The sequence below is a fragment of the Sycon ciliatum genome, chromosome 10 (assembly GCF_964019385.1).
Source record: "Sycon ciliatum chromosome 10, ocSycCili1.1, whole genome shotgun sequence".
NCBI lineage: Eukaryota > Metazoa > Porifera > Calcarea > Leucosolenida > Sycettidae > Sycon > Sycon ciliatum.
This window is the reverse complement of record NC_088652.1, coordinates 17,045,155-17,064,935: the sequence shown is the minus strand read 5'-3', so window position 1 is coordinate 17,064,935 and position 19,781 is coordinate 17,045,155. Positions and strand designations below refer to the sequence as shown.

The 19,781-nt window shown below is 50.6% G+C and overlaps 1 protein-coding gene across 1 annotated transcript; it reads right to left on the bottom strand.

Moving 5' to 3' along the window:
• Nucleotides 1-2,931: 2,931 nt before the first annotated feature.
• On the bottom strand, nt 2,932-18,358 carry LOC135826103 (uncharacterized). The gene is made up of 3 exons (XM_065338740.1): nt 18,057-18,358; nt 14,779-15,087; nt 2,932-3,524 (listed from the first exon to the last, which is right to left on the bottom strand). The coding sequence occupies exons 1-3, from the start codon at nt 18,139-18,141 to the stop codon at nt 3,316-3,318; spliced, it is 603 nt and encodes a 200-aa protein (XP_065194812.1). The 5' UTR covers nt 18,142-18,358; the 3' UTR covers nt 2,932-3,315.
• Nucleotides 18,359-19,781: the final 1,423 nt, after the last annotated feature.

The window sequence follows — 19,781 nt, the reverse complement described above, 5'->3', positions numbered from 1 at the left end:
TGCTCGATCGTACCGCAGTCCCACGGAGAAAGGGAACTTGAAGCAAGTTCGACACTTGTCCCCGTGTGGTGCGCTGATCCTCCGGAACAGTCTCTGGGGCCGTTTGGGTGAATAACTGTTGAAGAAGGGGCTACAGGAGGAGCTTCTTGACATTGGTTTTCAAAATGGCTGACCTGGGACAGTAGCATGATGTCATCTACCCCCACCCCATCCCGCCTTGATCCCGGCCGCAACCCCCCCTCAGCCAAATCCTGGACACGCCACTGCTCACATGCAAACTTTAATTTTCTACTCAAGTACAATAACTTATAATTATACTGTAAGTATACAAAATTTCGGCACTTCACGAATTTTGACATTTCGGCGGCGATTTATTTTCGCCGTGGAGTAGAGGCGCTAGTACAGTGCGACAGATGCTGTGAAAAATTTCATCGGCGTTTTAATTTAGGCGTTTTGGGTCGGTGCCGAATATAGCCGAAATTAAATAGCTGCCGAAAATTTGTATATTTACAGTATGAGAAAAGCCCTACACACACCATCCTCAAATCAAGTGGTCTCTTCCCTGCAAATTACAATATCTCAATCCCGGCCAGGAACCCTCATCAGGATTGAGAAGAAAAACAAGTGACGCTGACCTATATCATGCAACACAACTTGGAATGAAACCACACCACACGTGATAACATTACACCATCCTTTGGGCACAGGCACACACACAAACACGCACACACACGCGCACGCACACCCACCCACACACACACACATAATGATACCCACGCACACGCCAAAACACACAGACACACACCCACACTCACACTCAGAATCACACCCACACTCACACTTGTTCAAAAACAGACACACGTACACACACACACACACCTTTGCTCCTGACCTTTGACGCCCATTGCCGGAGGCGATGATAGCAATGCTACGGCAGAAGCCATAGCAACTTGTGCTGGGATTGCACGATTCAACAGCTTGCAAAGCTGAAGAATTGACCGTCACTATTCAGCCTGGTCTACACCATACAGCTACAGTAAAACCTGTAACTAACGACCACCGTGACTAGCGACCGGCCTGGTACTACCGACCACTTTGTCAGGCACGGGCGGTCTCACATTCAAAATGCACTGTGACTAGCGACTACCTGCTGAACGCGACCAGCGACCGCCTTTTCTTGTCCCAATGTCGAATTTTGACCCGTGACTAGCGACCGCGATGTAGCAAATCAAACATTGCTTGAAGCTCCTTCTCGAAATTTTGATGATTTTCCAAGGTCGTTTCGATACTACAGCTGGACAAATGAGCGCAGTCTCATTTTTACTGTGGAATCAGGGTGGATTGCACTACACCTGTCATAATTTCAAGTGCTGTCAAGAACAAACATGATAGGAAACGTCTTGGAGAGCGCATCCAAAGCGCTCTTTGATCGATGTTACTACTCGAAGGAGAAACTAAGACTGAGCGGCTCTCTGTCGAAGTGCAATCACACAGATCAGTCACCAGACTCACCACTACACCAGGTCACACTGACAGTCTGTGCTGGCTAGCTAGCATGCTAACGACCACTTTTCCGGGCACCAAGGGGTGGTCGTTAGTTACAGGTTTTACTGTATTTGAAGTGACTTTTCACTTTTTCACACACACACACACACACACACACACACACACACACACACACACACACACACACACACACGCACAACCAATGTGCCTGAAAACAAGGTGTGAATGGTGTGAACAAGCACACATGACAACAGGACAGGACATGCAGTGGCAACAGTAACAGAGATAAACCATGCATGTTAGCTCTGTCTTGGTCATCAGATTTGTGGAAGTGGCATTACATCAATCCTCTATTATTCAGGCTCATGATGCCATAATGATGTCATAACGATGCCATGTCTGTTCTGCAATCGTGGATGCTCTATAGACTATAGTGCAGTGGGACTGCTTGCCTGAATTTCTTTATCGGTAACGATAAAAAAGTAAGTGTACGCATCGACTGTGTGCAGTTAAGCCGTGCTTGTTCGGAGCATGCTGCCTGGCCAGTGTTAGCCTCTTGGACAAAAATCACAAATTGTACCAATCTGTCCTGGCATTGGAAGTACACCATCCCCCCCCCCCCCCCCCCATACCCATACCCAGTACATAGTCATTGGATCAAGCCTTGGCAATTGCCCAAGCCGCATACCAGTAACCAGGCCGCAGCGTACATGTTTGAGCCCCTAAGCACACTACAGTGACGTTGTCCACACGAGCACACGTGAACACACGTACATGTACACACATGCGTACATACACACACACACACACACACACACACACACACACACACACACACACACACAGGCACTTTCTCTCTCACACACGCGCATGCTCACGCGCACACACACGCACACACACACACACACACACACACACACACACACACACACACACACACACACACACACACACACACACACACACACATACACACACATACACACACGCACCCACCCACCCACACACCCACACACACACATACACCCACTCACCCACACACACACGCACACACGCACCCACTACTACTACTACTACTGTAGCTTGGTTGCCAGAAGAGCCACACCACTCCGGAAGGTGCCAGAGTCATTGTCGGGAGCAGAAACGGAGATCACGACTCAGGTCACGCACCCACACACACACGCACTCACATCTGTCCTGTCCTGCAGAGCCATTACCCATAGCCTTGTGCCCCCCCCCCCCCCCCGAGGGGCAGCAGAGAGAGAAGGAGCAGGCCACCTGATGGCGCTCCAGATGCAAGACTAGCCGGCACACACACACATACACACACACACACACACGCACACAGTGACACACACACACGCGCGCACACAGCCTGTACCAGCCTGTACCATGTACAGTCGTAAACCATTCGCCAGAGAAGAATGCATTTCTGGAAGTGAATTGGATGAATGCCATCAGCTGTGGTCTCATGGCAACGAAAACAGAGAAAGATCTGAATGAAACAAATCAAGATTTGAGGCAGGTAGCAACTGCCAAAACTACAAAACTCAGAAAGCCCGATTTTGCACCACCCACGGCACACATCCATTTTAAACGCACATCCACATACACACACATATGCACAAACACACATGTACATCCACACACGTACACCAATGCAACATGCACGCATGCACACACACACACACACACACGCACGCACACACACACACATACACGCGCGCACACGCACACACAGGGTACATGGTTGAAGACATGCATGCTGTTCTACTGGTGAAGCACTTGAACACGTAGCATTGTAGCTCTTCACTGCAACTCAATATCTACCCACTGGCTCGTCCGGCCTTCGCCGTCACCCCATGCTCGAGCTGCGTCAGACTTAGAGTCGCCATTTTCGAAGTGGAGAGTTGCGGCACGATTCCGTGCTGTATTGCTGGTGTTGCTGTGGGAAGTGTTCAGCGGGCGTTTGACCAAGCGTGCACCATGCAGATAAAGGACGCTGAGGGCAAGCAGACCTGCATTAGCACATCGGAATAAGGAAGCAGTGAAATCAATGGAGGACTCACTCTTGGTTCGCCGCACACTTGCATGTGCAGTGTACATGGCCGATCTGTTTGTTTGCATCGTGCACCAGTGTGTGTGTGTGTGTGTGTGTGTGTGTGTGTGTGTGTGTGTGTGTGTGTTTGTGTGTGTGTGTGTGTGTGTGTGTATGTGTGTGTGTGTGTGTGTATGTGTGTGTGTGTGTGTGTGTGTGTGTGTGTGTGTGTGTGTGTGTGTGTGTGTGTGTGTGCGGATGTGTGTATGTGTGTGTGTGTGTGTGTGTGTGTGTGTGTGTGTGTGTGTGTGTGTGTGTGTGTGTGTGTGTGTGTGTGTGTGTGTGTGTGTGAACCTTGCCAAAGGAAGTTCCGACTACGTCACCATCTAGTATGCCATCAGAAGTGCTGCTCCTCAGCCTCTTCCACCGCTCTCCTCTGACGGCGACCGTGTAACCTATCAAGGCAACGTGTATCAAGGTCAAGGTCAAGGTGTGTGTGTGTGTGTGTGTGTGTGTGTGTGTGTGTGTGTGTGTGTGTGTGTGTGTGTGTGTGTGTGTGTGTGTGTGTGTGTGTGTGTGTGTGTGTGTGTGTGTGTGTGTGTGTGTGTGTGTGTGTGTGTGTGTGTGTGTGTGTGTGTGTGTGTGTGTGTGTGTGTGTGTGTGTGTGTGTGTGTGTGTGTGTGTGTGTGTGTGTGTGTGTGTGTGTGTGTGTGTGTGTGTGTGTGTGTGTGTGTGTGTGTGTGTGTGTGTGTGTGTGTGTGTGTGTGTGTGTGTGTGTGTGTGTGTGTGTGTGTGTGTGTGTGTGTGTGTGTGTGTGTGTGTGTGTGTGTGCTGGACCAAGTCAAGTCAAATTGACTTGGTCCAGCAGCGCAACATCATGGAACACCTGGCCACCCCACCCACTGCTGAAGAGGCCCAGCGCTGCCTTCGCTATCTTACGAACGGGAAAGCTGCTGGAAGCTCCGGCATTCTACCGGAAATGGTCAAATACAACTGCGACCTATTCTATGCCAATCTGTTTAAGCTCATTACCGCGGTTTGGGAGGAGGGCGTAGTACCGCAAGATTGGGTGAATGCTGAGATAATACCGATACCCAAGAAGGGTGACCTCACTAGCTGCGACAACTGGCGTGGCATCGCACTCCTCGACGTCATTGGCAAGCTGTTCGGACGCCTGCTGCAAAACCGATTGCAGAAAGTCGCCGAAAGTGTGCTGCCTGAATCACAGTGTGGTTTCCGGAAAGGTCGCTCCTGCACGGACATGACGTTTGTTGTTCGCCAGGTTGTGGAGAAGTGTCACGAGCACCAATCCAAGGGATTCCTGGTGTTTGTCGATTTGAGGAAGGCATACGATTCTGTTCCGCGTGCTGCACTGTGGATTGTCCTGCTGAAGCTGGGAGTCCCGGAGCAACTGGTCAGCCTTCTGAAGTCTTTTCACGACAACATGACAGCCACGATCATCGTTAATGGTTCCCCCACTGAAGGCTTCCCAGTGTGCAACGGATTGCGCCAAGGGTGTACAATGGCACCAGTCCTTTTCAACTTGTTTGCTGGTGCTGTTACTCCACCACTATGCTCTCTATCTCTTCCAGCTAGCACTCCAGCACACTCGCACATGCACTGAGCCACAACTATCAACAAGGAATCAAGAGAGTTGAAATATTGAAATAGTGGTAAAGTTGGGAGAAAAGAAAACTGTTCTTTTTCCACGAGATCCAAGATCCATCAGGAAAAAGGACATGCACAAAATGGCGACCATGTCGTCCATTGACGCGTAATCATGGTAATCACAAACTAGTGCAGCGACCAAAGAAAAGACACAAGTGAAGAAGAAACAGCGCTGCAGCAAGAAGATCGGATCGCTGCAGTCGCTAAAATGCACTAGCCTACTGACTGTAGTTCCACGTGAGCATGCAGTCACGTGGTCATAAACAGAGTGCGTACACACTCACGTCATACCGATACGTCATACATGACAAAAAGAAAAGAAAGGAAAGTCACGCGCGAGTCAAACAAATCAAAGAGCGCGAGACTACGTACTGCAAATACTACGAAGAATTTGTTTGAGAACAAATGCACACGACGAGGAATTTGTTGAGAACAATTGGACAAGAATATATATCTCTTCGAAACTAGAATGGAGTCCGTGATGAGAATTCCAACGAGCCTGGACGCAGCTACAAAGTAAGAATACAATCAAATAACTAATATCGTCAGAACTAGTGTAACAATAAAAGCAGTCGATTTACCACAGTGTTATCTCTATATTTACACCAGTCCCCCAGGTAACACAGTGTCAATCGATGTAACGACTCGGGCGTTGGATATGACGACGGTTACGCAGACTACGATCGGCGACAGCCAACGGCTCAACATCGAGATTACACTGCACAGGCGACGCAGGCACAGATCCAGACTCACACGACAACACAGATTCAGCAGCAGGTTTAATCAACTGAATGTTAACAGTCTTTTGTTGATCAAAGCCATCCACAGAACGACACATACGCACGGAACCAGGACCAAGGATCTCGGTGACCTTCCACCCAGCTTCGAACGGTGGCAAGCGCTTCTGCGAACGAGCGGGGTGACGGAGCAACACAGCATCACCGACAGCATATGGATTGGAAGCGCTGCCCTCAACAAAATCATGAGACGACAACTCAGCTTCGACAAAGTCACGAATACGAGCGGACCGACCAGCAAGGCTGTCCACCCAATCACTAAGGCTAGAACCAACAGCAGACTCGTCAACAATTAACTGACGTGGAAGCCATCCACACATAGCTTCCATTGGGGACACACCAATCGCGGCATGGAGTCGCGTACGGTAGTAGTGCAACAGCACAGGCAACTCAGACTTCCAATCACTCGAGGAGTCGAGCATCTTGCGAATGAGGGTCAACAAAGTGCGATTAAATCGCTCAGCAGAACCCTGAGACTGGGGATGCCTAACTGCACCAGTACGCACCTTCGTGCCAAACACACGAAACAATGACTCGACAATGCCATTCACAAATTCAGTACCATTGTCCATACGAACAACTTCTGGGGAGCCCCACTTCAAACAAACATCGGTCACAGCTTCAGCAACTGACTGACCATCACGTAGGGGAACAACCTCGACCCATTTAGTAAACACATCAACAATCACAAGAACACAATGAAAACGCCCACTGCGGTCAGAACCAAGTTCAAGAGTATCAATAACAATCTCCTGCCAAGGCTTACCGGGCAAATCTGGGCGAGCGGGATCAGCCGTCGGACCACTCTTACTACTGGCGGAAACACAAGCTTGACATTGCCGGACAAACTCAAGGCACAACGACGACATACAAGGGAAATAGCACTTAGAACGAAGCAGATCATACATCATTCGCCAATTACCATGGCCAGAATTCACATGAACAGAAGAGACGACAGCATGTTGCAAAGACGTAGGAATAACTGGCACAGACACCAAACCATCAATAGGCAACTTGATACTACGCACTAACATACCATCATCAACAAGCAATTGATCACGCACCTTTATGAACTCAGGAATGGAGACCAACTCACCACACTCCAATTGAGCAACAGCAGCTCGAATGGTGGGATCCACCTTCTGGCCTTCACGTATCTGAGCAAACGTGACAGGGCCAACCACAGACAGGCAGGCTGCCACAACATCAGTCGGTGCAAGAGCCTTTGCATACTTGATCCAGTCAGTCGGGACACGCGTCAGCTGATCAGCACGGTTCTCGTTCGTCGGAATCCACACGACCTCGATCGTCAGACCTAGCGTAGCGATGAGATCATCGATGATCTGGAGGCGACGACGCACAAGCAGCTCTTGCAGACCACCAGTCTTCACACGTTTGGAGTTGGTTACTACTTGCGTCAGCCATGCTGCCACTGTCTTAGAGTCAGTCAACAGCTTGAAACGGGAAACACCCCACTTAGCGGCAAGGGAAATGCCTTCGACAGCGGCTTCCAATTCAGCAATGTTAATATGCCGCTTGTCGTCAGGCTTACGAAGCCACGAACCATCCTCGACGATGTCACCACCGACCTCCAACGCCACGCCGACAGCAATATCAGACGCATCGCACCACACCTGGCATTGGCTTTCACCGTTGGGGTCTACGTGCCACACACCGGTAGCAGGATCGTGCTGGCTTAAACGGCAGGCGAGACTCATGCAGCGCTGAACGAGATCTGCAGGCAACGGGTCGTCCCAGCCAAGCTTCTCCAGACATGCCAAACGCTTCAGCCAACTACAATGAGGACGAAGCCATGACGCAACAGGGTAGTGGCTCGTCAACTGGCCACACCACTTGTAGAGCTCACGTTTCGTCGTGACATCAGCAAATGCGACATGCGACTCATCACGCCGGGACCAGCGCACTCGACCATCATCAGACTCGTTGAGCTGCAGTCCTAGAACCCGTGCAGCCGACATCTCCAAAGCAGGCTTAGTTGGCAGGCTGTAGCTAGCGAGCTGTTCTGTCAACACAGTCCGTTGACTCTTGGGGACAATGATGTCGTCGACATAGTTATCTGTATCGGGCAAGCTGCCGGTAGCGTACTTGATGATGGTGTCCATGAACTTCGGCGCCACACTCAGGCCAAACGCCATGCGCGTCATCACGTAGCGAACACCACGCCACTCGACAACTTGGAACCGTAGCAATTCCGGGCTGACATGGATTTGCAAGTACGCCTTGGTAATGTCCACTAACTCAAATTCATCAGCTTCACCCTTGAGCCTCCACTGGCGCAACGTCTCGGCGCACACAGGCGACTTAGTGCCAGGGTGGGACACCAACAGCTTATTCAGGTGGCGATAATCTAACACCGGACGCACAGGTGTAGACGTCTTGTGCGGCTGACTCACAGCCATCAATGGCAAGACACAGGCAGGGCGACCATGGGTCTCAGCGTCGTGCTTCACCAGCCAGCCTCGCTCAATCCACTCATCTACAGCAGAGCAGAATTGCGTCTCCTCTGCCGCGGTAATTTTCTTCCGAGGGTACTCGCTGATACCAGGACCAACACGGCCATTGGGTTCTTCACCAGACTTCCATACCCACTTGACCTCCCAACGCTTCTCAGCCGACATCCAACGCATCTCGCCGTCATCAACCTTCAGGATGACATCGTTGCCGTGAGTCTCTACATGGACATGATGCGACAGCTTCGATGGCGGGCGCGTCGGAGCTGCAGACATTGGCGAGTCATCGGCGACTGGCTGGAGAACTTCTTTGTCAGCACTAGGGGTCATACCGTCGGTCAGCTGATCCTCATACACTTGTACACGTGTAGGGTGGCCAGGAGGCGGCACAGCTGCTGATGCTACTGACACCGACGGGCAACTATCTGCATGGGCTGGACCGGGCCCAATTACGACACGCACAAGCTGATCATTAGCATACTCTACAGACAGGCGCCCACACAAGGTCACCAGGTCAATGCCAATCAGTACATCGGCGGCCACTACACATAAATCAGGCACAACGACAGCATTCAATACCACTTCATGAATGCTCACCGGTCCGTCGTGTCGCCAAAACTTGAGGGCCACTGTGCCACACGTCTGCATGGTGTTGCCATCCAGTGCTACGATGCCGTCATTATTGGTCAATGGCGTCACATCGAGACCAAGGCGATGCAGCAGGGCTTCTGTCACTAACGTGCGAGTGGATCCAGTGTCTATCACAGCTGCAGCACGCACACTGTTACTCGCCTCAGGACCTGCACATTCAACAAACACACGAGGTAGCTTCGGGCACGATGGCGATGCAGATGCCAGGAGGCACACGTCCTTGGAGTGCACCGAGGCCCCAGCAACTTCTGAGCTGGCCTGTGTATCCAGCCACTTCTTCCTCAGCAAGCAGTCCTTCTTGACGTGCCCTTTCTTGTCACAGAAGTGGCAGAACGGGTCCTTGCGCCGGTGCTCTTGCTTGGCCGCGTGACCATTCCCTGCTCGGGATAACTTCGGGCAATGCCTTTTGAAATGGCCCGGTTCTCCACAATGGTGGCAAAGCCGCGGTGATGGCGTGGCAACACTGTCTTGCACATATGTGGCTGCTGCGGACACTGCACCAACTCTGGCGCCGGTGGCTGATCGCAGTGCCCGGATCCTATCAAGGCATTCAGACACCTTCAGGTCCCTGCCTGCCATGGACAAACGGACATCCTTGGCAAACTCAATTGGCAATCCGGCCAACAGCTGCTCGATCACCACAGGATCGGTATCGCTGTCACTCTTATGTCCAGACAGCTCTAACAGACGGCACAGCTCGGCAACATATACCTCTGGACTTTCATCCACTTTCAGCTGCCGCTGCTTAAACAAGCGGTACGCCTCACTGCGGCTCACGCAGAAGGACTTCCGCAGGATGCTCCTCACTGCATCCTTATCTCGCTTCTCCGTCTCACTCAGTTTGGAGAACACACGGTGGGCTTCGCCCTCCAAGAACAGCGGCAACCGTTTCATCTGTTGCTCCGTGCTTGTCCACCCCGATATATCTGCCAGTACTTCAAACTTCGACCAAAACATGTCGAAGTCGTCCACTCGGCCACGATACGGCTTCACGAATCCATCCAACTTAAGTGACGACATTTCTCTGTTGACAGAAGACGCACTGTCACTAACACTAGTATGATCAGCACCACCTTCACTGTGCCTGGATACCACGGATGTACTATCCTCAGGACTCCCAGGAGTCAACAAATTTTCAATGTCACGATCACGATGTCCAGGCGCCTGTGGAGTTGTCGGTGTGCTACTGATACCCCTGCCTCGAGCGTTCCTAAGTCTAGGAGGCATCGACTACCAGGCCACAACAGCACGCTTCGTCAGCACTCTACCAGTGCTCAGCGAACAACACACGACACGTGAACGATCGATCCGGACACAATTTACGAATTCAAGAAAATTCCAATTCGAAACCACGCTCGTATTCTCCGGTCCAAACCAGCGGGGTTTCGGCACCACGTTGTTACTCCACCACTATGCTCTCTATCTCTTCCAGCTAGCACTCCAGCACACTCGCACATGCACTGAGCCACAACTATCAACAAGGAATCAAGAGAGTTGAAATATTGAAATAGTGGTAAAGTTGGGAGAAAAGAAAACTGTTCTTTTTCCACGAGATCCAAGATCCATCAGGAAAAAGGACATGCACAAAATGGCGACCATGTCGTCCATTGACGCGTAATCATGGTAATCACAAACTAGTGCAGCGACCAAAGAAAAGACACAAGTGAAGAAGAAACAGCGCTGCAGCAAGAAGATCGGATCGCTGCAGTCGCTAAAATGCACTAGCCTACTGACTGTAGTTCCACGTGAGCATGCAGTCACGTGGTCATAAACAGAGTGCGTACACACTCACGTCATACCGATACGTCATACATGACAAAAAGAAAAGAAAGGAAAGTCACGCGCGAGTCAAACAAATCAAAGAGCGCGAGACTACGTACTGCAAATACTACGAAGAATTTGTTTGAGAACAAATGCACACGACGAGGAATTTGTTGAGAACAATTGGACAAGAATATATATCTCTTCGAAACTAGAATGGAGTCCGTGATGAGAATTCCAACGAGCCTGGACGCAGCTACAAAGTAAGAATACAATCAAATAACTAATATCGTCAGAACTAGTGTAACAATAAAAGCAGTCGATTTACCACAGTGTTATCTCTATATTTACAGTGCAGTGATGGAACGTTGGTGCGCACGCGTCCAAGAGCGTGGAGTGTCTGGTTTTCCACTCCGTACCTGTGCCGATGGTCAGCTTTTCAAGAGATCTAAGCGTGGTAATGATATGGTCATCACAGATGGTGAGTTTGCTGATGATGCAGCCTTGTTTGCACCCAGCCACTCGGATGCTCAGCGTATGCTTGAGATATTTGCGGAGGTCAGTGGAGCATTCGGGCTGTCTCTCAACATGGCAAAGACAGTGTTCATGGCTGTTGGGCATCAGATCAACGACAGTGACCGTACCCCGCTAAGCGTACAAGGCAACGCCATCCAGCATGTCAGCCAGTTCACATATCTCGGCTCAGTGGTAACACCAGACGGACGATGCCACACCGATGTGTCCAATCGCATAGCTGCTGCATCTAAGGCCTTCGGCAGCCTCTACTCGTCAGTTTTTCGGAACACTTCACTAACATCCAAGACGAAACAACACACGTACACATGCTGTGTGTTGTCGGTGCTGTTGTACTGGGCTGAGAACTGGACACTGTTGCGTGCCGACATACGTCGCCTTGAACAATTCCACAACCGCTGCGTTCGTGTCATTCTCGGCATCTCGCGTTCCAAACAGTGGGAGGACCACCTGTCATCTGCCTCGCTGCATAGAATGTGCGCTACAGAGCCAGTTGCTGACATGGTTGCCCGTCGACGGCTGCAGTGGCTTGGCCACATTGCCAGGATGGACGACCACCGGCTTCCAAAGACAGTGTTGTTCTCGTGGCTCCATACTCCACGCCCTGCTCATGGCCCCAGGCGTCGATGGCGTGATGTGGTACGCGATGACCTCAAGGCGTTCGGTCTATACACCGGTTGGTACGACCTCGCAGCTGAACGTGGCGAGTGGATCCAGTCCATCTCGGATGCTATTGTTGCACGGCGCTTACGCCTTGAAACGACAGCCAAGTCAGTGTGTTGTGCGATCTGTGAGCGACTCTTCGCCAGGGAAAGCGGACTTCGGCGGCACAAATGCAGGGAAGAGCGACTGAAGCCGATCCATGAACAGGCCGGTGCTGTGTTGTGCGCAACGTGCCATCGGTGGTTTGCTAGCCGAGGTGGATTTGCTGTGCACAGCTGCTCTCCCAGTCTTGGTGACGCTCCAGTTCCAGAGATTGTTGCACCTCGCCCACCTGATTGCACCCAATGTCATTACCACTGCCACACCTGTGACCGCTGTTTCCGGAGCAAAGCTGGGCACCGCCGGCACAACTGCAACTCCAACCGCAGAACATGCAGCTCTGGCTCTGAGCGCCGCACCATCCCATGCCCGACCTGCTCTCGGAAGTTCACACGTCTCCAGTACCTGGCTCAACACAAATGCAAGAAGTAACTCTGCCCTCCTTGCCTCTTTGAGGCACTGCATCACCTTTAGGTGGCAGTTTCAAGGTTCAAGGTGTGTGTGCGTATGGGTGTGTATATGCATGCACGTGTGTTTGTGTGTGTGTGTGTGTGTGTGTGTGTGTGTGTGTGTGTGTGTGTGTGTGTGTGTGTGTGTGTGTGTGGTAGTTCCACAACGGTGGATGCCGCAGTGCCACCTGGAACTACCGGAACGTCGGCACCGGCGGAGGGATGTTGTGCCGCGCATTGTGACAGGTGTGGTCGCTGCTTTCGCGGTGTCCGGGGACGGGGAAGGCATCGCTGTTCAAGGGTGGCACATAGACCAACAGCAGAGGAGCGCTCAGCCTTTCAGCACGTGTGCATATGTGGCAAGCGGATGCGACTACCCGTGCACCTGGAGCGTCATCGGGCGTCGTGTCCTCTCTCTCTCTCTTCTCAAGTTTCCCAGTGATGGGATCACGTGACCCTTTTGCGGCAGTGACTCTACAGGACAGGACAGGTGTGTGTGTGTGTGTGTGTGTGTGTGTGTGTGTGTGTGTGTGTGTGTACGTGGTAGGTGTTCTCACCACGGTTTGTATGGCTCGGAATGTTGGACCCCATTGAAGTCGGATTTGGACAAGCTGGACAGGTTCCATCACGCCAACCTACGGTCAATCCTTGGCATTTCGCGCGGCCGCCAGTGGGAGCAACACATTACATCAGAGCAACTACGCACACAGTGGGGTGACCCTACTCCACTGTCGTGCATGGTACAGCGAAGACGCTTGGAGTGGCACCTAGCTCGGCTTGATGACAATCGGTTACCCAAGCAGTTGCTCTTCCCTCATCTCCCACGAACCCGCCCGTTTTGCGGCCCCCGACATCGCTGGAAGGACGTTGTCCAGGCTGATCTGACTGTGGCCGGCGTGCACAATTGGTTCCAATCGGCCAATGATCGCGGAGAGTGGCGTGATATTGTGTCGGCAGCAGCGGGGGTGAAGGAGCCTGCCCCGAAGACGATTGTGTGCCACGTTTGCGGCCGCCTGTTTCGTCGTCGCGCTGACATGGCCCGGCACAAGTGCACAGCAGTCCGACAGCTCCCCGTACCACAACAGCCTGGGTCAGTGCAGTGTCCTGCCTGCAGTAGATGGCTCCGGAGCAGGGGTGGGCTTGCAGTGCATAAGTGCCAAGAGAGTGACAACTGTGACGACCGACCGCCTAGTGATGCTCCTCCTGTTGCCGAGGTCCCAGTGTGTACAGCCTGCCAGCGTACTTTCAAGTCTACTGCTGGCCTAAAACGCCATCGCTGTGAACCCCGCCCGAAACGCCCTACAGTGACTGATCGCCAGCACTTTGAACATCGTTGCCGAGTCTGTAATCAACGCCAGTTTCGGAGGCGAAAGGACCTGGAGCGCCATTTGAAGAACTGCCTACCTCTCCCCTAACCTCTCTGACAGTACCTCCCTTCGGGGAGCGGCGTGGCCATTTCTGGCAGCTGTCAATAGTAGTAGTAGTAGTGTGTGTGCGTGCGTGCATGCGCGCGCGCGTGCGTGCGTGCGTGTGTGTGTGTGTGTGTGTGCATGTGCATGTGCATGTGCAGAAGTGGAGTCATTCTCAAGTTCAACCATGATGTGCAGATATCCGAGGAGGGGGGTGATGGCCACAGGGCAGTTCAATAGCCAACTGGGTCATCTTTCCGACACTCCATTTTATTTTAAGGTAGCTCATGCCGAAATGCTTTGACAAACCCGCTTGTTTTATGATGCAGATGAGTGAGGTCCGTGCAGTTTTCACTGGTCTCTCCTGGTCACAGTCATACCTAACCCGTTACTGGCATTGAGCAAGTGTAAATGTGTGCCTCTACATTTTGTTTTAGGTGTATATGCTGTTCCCACTCCTATTCTTTTTTTAACTTTGTTTTACTTCCCAGAATCCAAATGGAAATTTCTTTCCCAGTAACAAGGTAGCAAAGACGGAGGAAAAAAGAGAGAAAAAAGTGTGTATGTACTGGAAATGATAGTCAGCTAGAGATCAGTAGTACGGATCCACTGTCAAACATGGCATTAGCTACTGTGGCAGGTATTTAGCAAAGGAATACAACAGGGACAGTTCCACCCTTTCTGCGTGCACAGGTGACCAATATGGGCTTGTCGAGCATGATGCTCACTTACCGATGAACATGATTGGAAGTATGACAGCTACTGCGATCAGCCGTCCGCTCATCCCCTTCTTCTTGCCTCCGGGCACATTGCCCTTGTGGTCACCCCGTCTCCCAGTGGTTCCGAGTTGTACTGTGATCGTAGTGGAGGCCGGGTCAATGTTGCTAGGGGAGGAGGCAATGTTTCCGATATCTTGATGACCGCTTCCCTCTATACCCGAGCTCCAAACTATGGCAGCTGGCACTGTAGCCGAGGGCACAGCTAGTCCCATGGGGACATTTTGACCAGCAGTGGGTGCCTCTTGATAAGCCAACGTCAACGCTGCATGTGTGGGGTAGAGTGCAAACCAGAAAAGCAGAGGCGTGTGTACAAGGACATACGCGGATAGATTAAACACGCAAACGCAAGCCCCCCAGGGCCGTCGGACACGGTACGGTCACTACGGTATTGACCGTACCACTTTTTGCCCTAGGTACCCCGTGAATCAATAAAATACACTGATCTGGACTCTAAATTTCCAAAAATTTCCTCTCCGCCATCCCTCCCACACGAGTAAACTGTACTTCAGATGACTGACCGCACCACACTAAAATACCTTCCGACGCCCCTGCCCCCCCCCCCCCCCCCACACACACACACACAGCACATACATGTACATGTAAAATTGTAAACCCACATGTCTGTGCGCACGCATGCCCATTGCACTGCACACGCGCAGCCTTGATCTATTTCCCAACTCCTGTGGATCAGCTGATCAGGGACACACTACTGGGATGGATCAACAGCACATTGCCACTGTATATAATACAGTAATAATAATATGAACGACAACATCATATCTTGTCAATAGAGAGGATCTGCAGAACGAAAATTCGAGCGAAGTTTCGCGACGGTCCTTGCGAAAGTGTGTACGAATTTCGCACGAACTTTGCGTTCTGTACATTTTCGTAGTTTGAACGCGCCAAGTGCATGCACACCATGGCTATGATGACCACATCTCACAAAATTTCTTACGAAAGTTCATTTCGCGTTCCCTGCAAGTTTCGCATCCAAAGTAGCGAAAGTTCGTGCGAAGTTTCCCACTTCATGACGCAGAGCGAAAGTTTGTACGCATTTTCGTTTTGCATAACCTCTCTAATGACGTCAATGCGTGCCATGATGACATCATCGCGTATGGCAATGACATCATTATAATTATGTGCTTTATACAATGTATAATTAGCCAGTGCTTGTCAGCGGTAGGTTCAGACGGGGTAGAGGCCTGAGTCCCTTCTTTCAAGTCTAAAGCTGTGTTCCCAACTGGCGCGTGGACGCGGTACGCTTGCGGTTCATGCGCGCCAAAACGCGCGCTCAAGCTTTCACATAAAACAGCAATCCGAGTCGTATTTAGCGCGTGCGACACCTTCGAGTACTAATTCTAGACCCCGCCAGTCAAAGTGACTGGCATGTACGCTGGTGCGCGCCTGATACGCGCTGAAATTCCAACATGTTGGAATTTCCATTTCGGCGCGTTTCCGTATGCATGGTGCTCCAAAAGCCAGCAAAAATACGCACAAACGCTTGGTTTCATGCGTACACGCGCCAGTTGTGAACACAGCTTTAGACCAGGGTTTACCCACAATGGTAGTACAATTTTTATCGGTTCTAATACTGCATTTCAGTGATTATTTTATTGGTGTTCTGGACCACAATTTGTGGTTTTCCCTAAATAAAGCTTTGAGTACCAACAATGGTAGTACAGCCGACTCCTCATATAACGAACACCATTGTGCAGGAGAATTTAATTTTTATAGCCGAAGTTCATTATAACAGAAATGCACTCACATTATGCAAGCAGCAAGTCATGACTGGCAAGTGGCCCCTGACATGCGCTTGGTTTACATGCGGCCCTACAAGATTTGGTTCGTTATAAACGAAAACTGTTCGCTCTTGAAAGGGTCAATTTTGTACGGGTTCAAACGCGGACATGGACAATGGTTCGCTATATCACGAAATTCGCTATAATATACGAGCTCGTTATAAGTGGAGTCGACTATACTACCTTGTACTAGTGTCACACAATCGGGAAGCAGCACGGACGAGCCATCCCGGTCCAAGGGCAATCCAGCATGCTTACATGTACAGCAAAACCTGTCAAGGCGACCACCTGTCCTAGAAGGCCCCTGAAACCAGGACCAAAGGGTGCTGTTTTCAGTCAAATGACCCCTGGATAAGGAGACCACCTGGTGACAGAGACCACAATTTTGAAGGTCCCTTGAGCGGTCGTCCTAGACAGGTTTCACTGCATACGCAAGATCTTGGGCGCCGAGCACATGCGGTGACACTTATGACAAGTCTAATCCCTACTGATGCACCCACTGAGAACCGGGAGCCGACTTTTATCACCTCGTGTATTCGTTCTACACTACACAGTTCGATACTGATACTAGCCAACAGTTACTATCAAACCCCGATCCCTTGACAAGAAGCTGCAAAAACTCTGCATTTCCGGGCTGAAAGCCCTGAGCACAACAGATGAAGAAAACACCAAATGTGTCTTGGCCATCAGACCGGGCGACATCGCAGAGAACGAACAATATTTTCTTACATGTCACGTGATTGGCCAATAGGTGGTCTTCCCGCCGCGGGCATAATCAGGCCATCAGGACCGTTTGACGTCCCTTCGGAAATTTCAGGACCGCTTGACGTCATTTCGGGAATGTCAGGACCATTTGACGTCATTTCGGGAATAATTTTTCGACCTTTCGGCCTTTGACCTTCCCTAATATGTTGCTTCGCGCTGTAAGAAATCAAATCAAGCACGCTCTGTCTGTCATGATGGCTGAATCATGCCCTTGTCTGCAGACCTCGGGCCTACGGCCCTTGGGCTGCAGGCTAGGCCTTGGCGGATAATGCCGGCAGAAAAATTGGCAGAATTCGGTACTTTTTCTGGTAAGTTTCATGCATGTTTGGTATGTGGATACAGAAATGGAGCAGAATTCGAGGAATTGCCCGCCATAAGGTTTGTATGGTTCTGCCAATTTCGGTGCAAAAAAAGCAGAATCTGCCACCTTTTCGAGCATTATCCGCCAAGGCAGGCTCGGGCAAGATTCAGCCACCATGACCTCCTGAGCGTGCTTGATTACATACTTCGAACTTCGGAAGGGAATAATAATAATTATTATGTTCAGGAGTGGGAAGGCGCTCACGATTTTCGAGGCCCTGTGGCCTTCGCAAGTGTACAAGGACATCGGCTTGGACTTGAATATTTGCCACAGCTACATAAAACAACTCAACCATCATCTCCCTACCTCTGGTCCCGGATGCTTCGGACGAGTCGCATGGTTGGAGAGATGCCGTCAAGAATAGCACTGCAATCGCATGCGGCAGCAGCATTGTTATTATCGTGAACGCAACAGAACAACAATCGTCGACTTTGGCTACGAATACACCACAGCTTAGCTCATCCACCGAGGTTTAGTCCTGGTCAAAAACCTGCGTCAAGGACAGCGGCGGCCGCAATTAGCTTTGACACTTACAATGCGCTTTCGTTTCGGAACTGAAGGAAAAGAAAACTTGACGAGCAGAGAACCACAGACAGTGTGGCGTGAGCTAGCCGCTACCTACACCATGTACACTGACATGCGCGGGATTATTGAACACCTGCGCGCATGCCCGGGACGGGGACGGGGTGTCCTTGCACGCGCAAGCTGTTTAGCGCATGTTAGGTTGATTTGATTTGATGTTTCGAAAACCGGACAGGAAACTTTCCTCTGAAACGCAGATGCACAACTATGAACTTCAAGTTATTTTCTCAGATGACAGGCAGAGTTTTATGCAGCTCCGCAGACTAAGCATCAACGACCCACACCTCTTTCCGAAGGCTTCTTCGCCTCTAGACTAGTCTAGTCTACCGCTGAACGGAGAGAAATGGTAAGTGTTCGTCTGTACATAAACTTTACAATTTCGTAATATTTGTTGATCTTGTGAGCATAGTGACTTGACTGAGGCATACTTGACGATACTATGGCATAGCTACTAGTCTGAATAGCTAGAAGATACAGAGAAGTACTTCAAATGGTAAAAATGAAGTAGCGCAGTCGCGCGAAACTACTCCAATTTCGGAATTTCTCCAAATTTCGGTGCTCAATATTTTCGGCATGAGGGGAAAAAGCCCAGGTTAGGTGAACAGAAATTTAGGTACAGAGCAGCAGTTGAGTGTTCCCTATTGGATTACATGAAGAGTAAAACCTGTGACTAACGACCACCCCTTGGGGCCAGAGAAAACGGTCTTTAATGGCAGGTGGTCCTTAGTTAGAGGTTTGCACAGCACAACCATAATAGTAATGCGAGACCGTCCGTGCCTGGCGAACTGGTCTGTAGTACCAGGCTGGTCGCTAGTCACGGTGGTCTTTAGTTACAGGTTTTACTGTGCATGCATGTGTGTTAGTGTTTGTTCGGTGTACGTTCAGAGAAGCAGTTCCCTATTGGATTATGTGTGTCAGTGTTTGTTCGGTGTATTGAAATTTTGGATATGAAACACATGCACCGGAAGTACTGAAAAACATACACCGAAAATGTGTGAAATTCCAGTACTCCAGATAAACAATGTGGATCGTGCAGGGAGCTGTATGCAACTACCTGATAATCTAATACTCAGGCAGGTGCGGTCGGTTCACAGCACACTGAATATTGGGGTGAACCCTCAGACTGGGCCCCACCACCACACTCCATTATTCACCCCAGTGTCTGGAGATATGTGGATTTTGTAGAAAGAAAAAAGAGAAGAAAAAAACTTCGACTACGGGCTAGAGCACAGTACAGGGTGCCTTACATGTACTAGTGTGATGTCAGCACTACCTTACTCTTCATGGGTCAGCACTAAAATTAATGATGGACCGGCCGAAAACTGTTGCCTATCCTCCTAACACATAAACGGCGGCGGAAGCAGGTTTTGATTGGTTCGGCCAAACCCAGTCCTTTCTACGTTGTGTGTATGATATGGTGGGTACAAGTCACCACCTCCGCGTTTGAAT

What these genes read in the sequence shown, in the direction of transcription:
- LOC135826103 (XM_065338740.1), bottom strand. Translation starts at nt 18,141, where the DNA reads ATGCTGCTGCCGCATGCGATTGCAGTGCTATTCTTGACGGCATCTCTC. An exon ending in CGAAGCATCCGGGACCAGAG is followed by an intron (nt 15,088 to 18,056) that starts GTAGGGAGATGA and finishes CCACACATGCAG; the next exon opens with CGTTGACGTTGGCTTATCAA. An exon ending in ACTTCCAATCATGTTCATCG is followed by an intron (nt 3,525 to 14,778) that starts GTAAGTGAGCAT and finishes GTGCTAATGCAG; the next exon opens with GTCTGCTTGCCCTCAGCGTC.